The sequence below is a fragment of the Lactuca sativa genome, chromosome 5 (assembly GCF_002870075.4).
Source record: "Lactuca sativa cultivar Salinas chromosome 5, Lsat_Salinas_v11, whole genome shotgun sequence".
Lineage (NCBI taxonomy): Eukaryota > Viridiplantae > Streptophyta > Magnoliopsida > Asterales > Asteraceae > Lactuca > Lactuca sativa.
Genome location: NC_056627.2, coordinates 94461061 through 94468629, shown reverse-complemented (window position 1 = coordinate 94468629; position 7569 = coordinate 94461061). Strand labels below are relative to the sequence as shown.

The 7569-nt window shown below is 30.8% G+C and overlaps 1 protein-coding gene and 1 long non-coding RNA gene across 7 annotated transcripts; both read right to left on the bottom strand.

Moving 5' to 3' along the window:
- Positions 1-593: 593 nt before the first annotated feature.
- On the bottom strand, positions 594-2547 carry LOC128126216 (uncharacterized). Its single transcript, XR_008223984.1, has 3 exons — positions 1020-2547; positions 865-936; positions 594-776 (listed from the first exon to the last, which is right to left on the bottom strand). It is a non-coding gene; the product is annotated as an uncharacterized LOC128126216 (long non-coding RNA).
- Positions 2548-3868: 1321 nt separating this feature from the next.
- On the bottom strand, positions 3869-6537 carry LOC128126422 (uncharacterized). Of its 6 annotated transcripts, none has more exons than XR_008224311.1 (3): positions 6266-6402; positions 4582-5489; positions 3869-4222 (listed from the first exon to the last, which is right to left on the bottom strand). XR_008224311.1 is itself a non-coding variant. In XM_052764259.1 (3 exons), exons 1-3 carry the CDS (start codon positions 6296-6298, stop codon positions 4022-4024), a joined length of 330 nt encoding a protein of 109 aa, XP_052620219.1. In that variant the 5' UTR covers positions 6299-6387; the 3' UTR covers positions 3877-4021. The 6 variants fall into 6 exon arrangements, 1 of the variants encoding a protein (XP_052620219.1); XR_008224307.1 differs by having other exon boundaries at positions 3871-4222; positions 4316-5489; positions 6266-6400; XM_052764259.1 differs by having other exon boundaries at positions 3877-4222; positions 5394-5489; positions 6266-6387.
- Positions 6538-7569: the final 1032 nt, after the last annotated feature.

The window sequence follows — 7569 nt, the reverse complement described above, 5'->3', positions numbered from 1 at the left end:
ACCTGCAAATCGTAGTGGAACCCTTAAGTGACAAGACATAAATGACAATTTGACATGATAAATCACCGCATAAAGCTGAAAATCGTAGTCCAAATGTAACCATTTCATAGTCAAAGTTTTAATTCATAGTCCTGTATTTATTTATATAAATAGATGTTTAAGATCTAAAAACCAAACACCCAAATCACCTAAACAAAACGAACTCCAATTATTAGAAATGTTGTCGAATGCAGCAAGTTCTTCGAATGAAGTACCTGGTTCCAATTCTGAAAGGCCATGGACGACAAACGAGGTGTTAGTTCTTACACGATGCTGGCTAAGTGTTAAGGATGGTGTATCGTTACTTGCTCCCCCGCATTGCCTAATTGGTGATGAATGGACTCGCATAACATCTTTGTTTAACCATGAGATGGGAGAAGGACAACAAAGAGAAAAATCAGATTTTGTTACTAAGTGGATGGATGTAAAGGAAGAAGTGACATGGTTCAATCGAGCATGTAATTATGCGAAAAGTAACAATGTTCGTTATCGGAACGAAGAAGAGTTCTTGGAAGTTGTTACAGATTTTTACATCTGTGAGCATGACGGCAGAGTTCTTGGAAGTTGTTACAGATTCTTGGAAGTTGTTACAGATTGTTACAGATGTTTCAATCTACTAAAAACAAAATATAAATTAATGTAAGTATAAGAACCTCTTTAACTTCACTATAATCATTTACATCAAACATATCATCATCAAATTTGTTCCCCGCATAGTCATTCCTCTCCTCCAACACCTACATTAAAAATAAAACTTTATACTTAATAACGAAAGACACATTAAAAAGTAATTATTAAAATCGTAAAGGTAATATCTATAACAACCTTGTCGTCTTCAATATCACCAAAAATATTTTCAGTTGTATTGTTTTTATTCATCACTTCATCTTGTACAACCTATATTTTCAAATATAAAATATGAACACAGGTATTCATATATGTTAAAAAAATTTAAAAAAATAATGTAGCGTGTAACTAACATGTTCATCATATTTTCTTTGTGACACTATAGGATCATCAAAAGTAATGTCATTCCAAAATTGTTTAGTATTCACTTCTTCAACAAAAACCTCCGTAGGTTGTCAGTTCATAAACACATGCTGCTCCAGTGCATGTAGCCGTTTCAACACCTCGTCTAGGTTGTGTTTCCCACTGCCCCTACCTCTACAATGAGAGCGACCACTGGACGACATACAAGACGAAGATTCGTCTTGTCTCCTAAAATGGTCCCGTACTGGGGATGGAACTGGTTTCCCTTCATCATATACATACTCTTGAAATGACATATAATAACAAGATGTCATCTCACCATCACTCGGTGACATGTTTTGTCTTGGTGTTAGCTCCTCCTAAAAAATCAAACATATTAAAAATGCATATAAAAGTATAATAATCAAGTTTATTAATAATAAACGAAAAATTTATAAACCTGTATCTTTGAAAAAATCTTGTTCACGTCAACCCATTTCAATTTTTTTGTTCCACTCCATCGTTTCATCCGAGGCATGTCTTTATTTTTTCTCAATACACATCCACATGCACGAACAACCGGAATCATCTTATATATCCATATCTATAATTTTTTATAATTACAGTTATAAAAGTTAAAATTAAAATAAAAAACATAACAATAAAACAATTTAAATATAAGAAAATTTTTATACCCTTATTGGAGCTGTAAATCCTGAGACGGAGTACTTTAAAGTTTGACGACGCTCAGGAAGTGATAAATAATTATTTATTTTGCTCCATGTATCCTCAAGGTCGACATAAGTAAAATCCCAAAGATAGCTACCCCAAGCGAAACTAACAAAACAAAAAAACAAAATTGGTTTTTATATAAATTATAACTTTAATAAAATAAAACTTTTAACGTAAACAAAATATACATGATCCAGAGATCCAAATTCTCAGCAAAAAAAAAAACCAATCTTGTGGCACCCGATCATTAATTTCTTTTCCCAAAAAACCTTCACACAAAATGTATATCAAACATACTCTAACTGCATCAACGTCGTCAACTTCTAAGAATGTTCGACTTAAAATTAAACGTTTCAGGTCGCCGATTTTCACCGAACTATTGGTAGGATCCGGAAATAGCCGCTCACGCAATAAACATCTTTTTTTACTAGTTAATAATTTTTCCGACGCTTTTTCCCAATGTTTTTTGGATACTCCCCAAAATTGAAGCCGGTTATCAAACAAAACTCTTCCGGCCCATAAACCATTTTCGTATTGCCTACTCTAAAATATAATCGTTTTATTCCATCTGGAGATAAAACAGGGTCCGGCCGGATCTGATGAAGGAACATTTTATGGAACAACAATGCGTCCCCTTGTAAACGAGGGACATCCATAAAATAACCAAATACAGTATCTCTAAAAATGGCACGTCTGACATCATCTAAAACTTCAAATACTTCCCATATATTACCGTCCGAGCCTTTTAAGTTCACAATTGCTTTCATATTGATAAAACTAAAATCATGCTGCAAAAAAAAACACAAAAACAAATTAGAGAACTAAAAAATATTTTGTTTTTAAAATATATGATTATGAACTGATATAATAAGTACATAAACAATAATAATGTTAGTAATGCAAATACAAATTCTCAATTAATAATTTATATATTTACGATAAATAAACAATAACAAACACATATATAAACAATTTTCCAAGTTATACAACAAATATATTTACGATAAAAAACAATATCATACATAATTATATAAACATTTTATTAAACAAATTTTCAACTTAAACGACAAATATATAAACAATTTTTATCTTTCTAATTATATAAACTAACATTTTATAACCATATAAACAAACAATTTTTCAAATAAAACGAAAACCAAATTAACAATTTTGCAAGTTATACGACAAATATATACAAATTTTCAACTTATACGACAAATACAAACAATTTCTAACAATATATATACGACAAATTTTCAACTTATACAAATGTTATACTTATACGACAAATATATATATATATATATATATATATATATATATATATATATATATATATATATATATATACAAACGACTATTTTGCACATACTATAATTTAACTATTTTTCACTTTATATAAACAATTATACGATAAGAATATACAAGTTTTCAAGTTATACAAGTAAACAAACAACAAAAATAACAAATTGTAAACATTATTCTAATAATTTATTTAACTAATAATTTTAAAAAATAAGCATATTCTAACCATTTTATTAAATTTAAACCACAAGATGCACACTCTACGCGGTCTCTATTTGTACATTCAAACAACCACTAACAAAATAGCATTTAAAGTTCAAGTATACTAAAGAAATATTAAAACTATCAAACACAACAAAATTACCCTTTCACAAACTTTATAATTTCTATTTTTTTTACACTAAATAATACAATAAATGATAAAATAATAAAGAGTTAAAACATTAAAAGAGTTCAAATCTAACCATATTTGCGGGATTGTTGACATAATCCTCCATTTTCTTCAAAAACTAGCCAAAATTGCGAGAATAACCCACAGATAGAGAGAGTTTTTGTGTAGAGAATGGTAAAAAATGGAGAAAAAAAAACATTTATATAGTCAAAACTAGGGGAAATCGCAGATGGAATACTCATTTCACAGATGGAATGATCATTTCGCAGATGGGGCAATTCCATCTGGGAAATTGAGGGCTATTTTTGCAATTTCGATTTTTTTTTGCTATTTTTGTAATGTAATTAGTATAAATGGTTATTTTTGTCATTTTCTCTTAATATAAATCTACATTTAATATAAATCTACGTTTCACATAATTACACAAATTTTCAATTGATAAATTTATAATGATATATATAGAACAATATAACTGTACCAAAGGTTTTAACAGTAACAAATTGAGGATTTCCAGATGGTGTAAAATTGTCAGTTGAGGTTAGGTCAAATAATCTTGAACATGATGATAATGAAGATGTGAGATGTTTAAACGTCTTGATAGTTTAGAGTGGTTTCTATCACATCAATGCAATTTCCAATTGATCTTCCACGTGTCATGGCCTCCACTAACGCTAATCTAGCTTCACTATGATGATGCAATATCACGAGCGTGTTCAGTACACTCCATCTGATCAGAGCATCTGCTTCATCTTCAGTGAATTGCAACCATTTAAGCACCATGCCCAACTATTATTGTATTATAAATGAAATCAGACCATGATACAAAAATTTTAAATTTTTTTCCTACTTAAAAAATGTCGAATAAGGTGGGATACACACTCGCCCTCGGTCTCTCGTCTGTTCAAAAGACGTGAGTGCCCTTCTCGATCTCTTGTTTATAAAATGGAGTTTGGTGTGATGGTGTCCATTGTGACAAAAATTATAATTTCTTGCCTTCTAAAAAATGTCAAAATGTCAAAATGTCAAATAATATACACACGCTCTCAGTCGCCCGTGGGTGAAAAAGACATGAATGCCCTTCTCGATCTTTTGTAAGTAATTTTTTGTCCCACCCGAAAAGGTGGAATAACGTGGGAGGGACTCACAAGGCTTGAGCTCTCATCTGTGCAAAAGACATAAAAGCGCTGCTCATCCTCATCGTCGAAAATAGACTTAGAAAGTTTGTCTAGTCCTCTCATTTTTTCCCACTTTGTCTAATTGTAGGATTATATTTTTTGTTTTTTCCGGATTAAACCTTAACTTTATTTTTTTTCCTTGAAAAAAACCTTGCATTTTTTCATTTTTTTCCGATCTGGCTCTTTAGTCATTTTTGCCCAAAAAAACTTAAAAATGTGAGGGCTTTTTCGAGAAAAACTAAAAAAATTAAGGGTTTATTGGGAAACGGTTAGAAGGTTGAGGGTCTTTTTGGAACAAAAAGACAAAGTTTAGGGTTTTTTTGGAAAAAATGAAAAAAAATACAAGGTCATTTTCAAGGGAAAAAAATAAAGATGAGGTTTAATCCCAAAAAAATAGAAAATATAAGGGTGCGTTTGGTTGTGGAAAATTTTTTAAGAAACCTAGAAAGTTTTCCAAGGAAAACGGAAATTTTGAAAATGCGTTCGGTTTATTCAATTTTCCAAAATTTTCTAAGAAAATGAAAATTTTCATTTTTCCAAATGGTATGTAAATTAGAAAAATAATTTTTACAATTTTCCAAAATTTTCTAAATTTCTAAGATGGAAAATGAAAACTCCACCGTTTCCAACCAAACGTTTTTTCTAAAACTTTTATTGAAAATCGAAAATAAAAACCCAACTCTATTTTTTGAAAACATTTTCTTGGAAAATGAAAACAGTTTTCCACAACCAAACGCACCCTAAGCTCTTCTATAAGATGAGATGAAACATGAAGAACACACTTTCTCCACGTCACCGTGATGTCCTTTTGAGTATCCATACGTAAGATACTCTGCTACTAAGCCTCCAACAATCACACATAAGAACTTGCTTAATACCTAAGGAAAATCAAACCGATCAATATAAGTCACATGATGAAATTAAAAAAGCACAATAGAAGTAGAGAAGAAAAGTAGGCCATGTTTGTTCAATAAGTAAGAACACCATGGCCTTGAACTGCATTTAGTGTGTATTGGACCGAGACTCATGTAGATGGGACAAAAAGTGCAATTTTTTGTCCTACCTAAAAGAATACAACAAGGTGGGATGTCCCACTTATTGTTGGTGGTTTGGGGGTCATATTTAGGTTCGTGGGTTCGTGAGTTCGTGGGTCAGATTCCATAAATAAAACTTATAATTAAATATAAATAAATTATTGATGCAAACATATCTGAATTCATAGAAACATGTACAAACTAAAACATTAATACAAACGCTAAACGACAAACATGTTGCACATGTCAAATGGTCAATGGCATCATATCCTAGTGTATAAACTGAATAATACTTAAGTCCTGATACATTTAAAAAATATATAATTTTTTTATTAAAATTCTAAACGGGTTGGCGGGTCAACCTGTATATTTTTTGAGAAACTCATATATGACCTGTCTAATAAACGGGTTGGCGGGTTGAAAAACTCAACCCAAACCCATTTATTCGGTATCGTGTCACGGGTCGTGTCGAGAACTGCCAGGCCTATCTATTGTATGTACAAAAGACATGAATGACCTCATCATCCTCATTAAGAAAACTATGTTTTGCCGAAAATGTAAAGGGAACTATTTCACAACAAAAAGAACATCAAGATAAAAAAAATAAATAAATAACTCACCGTGGAAGACAACTTGCGTTTATTGTCCTGCATGAATTATAAAACATGGCGTGTTAGAGCTTTGTATCAAACTTTAAGCTAAAGTTGTTACAAGGGACAACACTAGACTGAATCGGAGGGCATTTACGTCTTTTGCACAGACAGAGAGTAAAAGCAAGTCCTTGTCCCACCTTTTTAGATGGGATAAAAAGATGCACCTTTTGTCCCACAGTGCACCTTTTTGTCCCACAGTCAAACACAGTACAACATGTTCCGTCATGTCATGTGTAGTCAATGAGGCCCACTATGATGTTCAAGCATTAAAGAGAATTAGAAGAAGAACAATATTCAATCATTTAGTTTGCTAGCTTTTAACCATGTTTAGTTTAGTTAGTTTAGTTATCTTTATTTTATGCATGTTTCTGCTTTGATCATGCGCTAATTACCCTATACTTTTGTTTGGTGAAGATGAACTCATAACCTATGTGTTGATTTTAAATTTATAGATATTTTATGTTGATTTTACTAGTGTTTGACAAGTCACAATCCTTGCATGTTGAAGTTATATCTTATATTGCTTATCATACAAGTTTTGTGTAGTAGATGATCATTCTAATTGTATGAATTTGTTATCTAGTTGTTTATGAACATTAAATAATTAGATCTAGTGATTGAACAAATCCTAGAATTAGGTGAATAAAAGTTATCACTTTGACTGTGTTAGAGAGCATAATTAATCATTAATTTGTGTTTGTTTTGCTTATCTTGATCTAGGATAGGTAATTCATAGATTTGTCATTCATAGTCCAATTCATGCTTATATCAATTTTGTGTTTAACTTCTTCTTGATCATTGCATGTTAATTCATAAATTGGCAAAACCAGGTATCGGAACATGATAACTAGTAACTTAATGAATTGGTAATCACTATAAGTTATCCACTAGAAATCAACCATAAGAGAGGGGATTTCAGAACTAAATAGGAGTACTCTTTATATTTGAATTAAAAATCGTTTTCTTTGCTTGCTTAGTTTTAATACTTATTTAACTGATAGTTTAAATTAAGTTGCTGAACTTGCAAAATCAGTAAAAAAAAATCATAGTTAATTGTTTTTTCTTAGATTAATTTTTATTACTTATTTTCTTAGTTAAATTTCCTTCCTTGTGATCAACACCCGACTCACTTTTTTATACTATAATCTGACTAGATACACTGCCTATAAGTGTATTAGTAGTTAAGTTTTGGTAGGTTATAAATTTAAAAAGGATATGTATAGTTATGCACATCAATTGCCAAGGTTAAAACTCAATTCAAGATTGATGTT

Bases quoted from the DNA above. Each gene is read 5' to 3' on its own strand.
- LOC128126422 (XM_052764259.1), bottom strand. From the start codon at position 6,298: ATGCAGGACAATAAACGCAAGTTGTCTTCCACG. The intron at 5,490-6,265 runs GTGAGTTATTTA...GATTTTCCTTAG, and splicing joins AACGCAAGTTGTCTTCCACG to GTATTAAGCAAGTTCTTATG. The intron at 4,223-5,393 runs GTGTGTTCTTCA...ATACAATAATAG, and splicing joins ATCACGGTGACGTGGAGAAA to TTGGGCATGGTGCTTAAATG.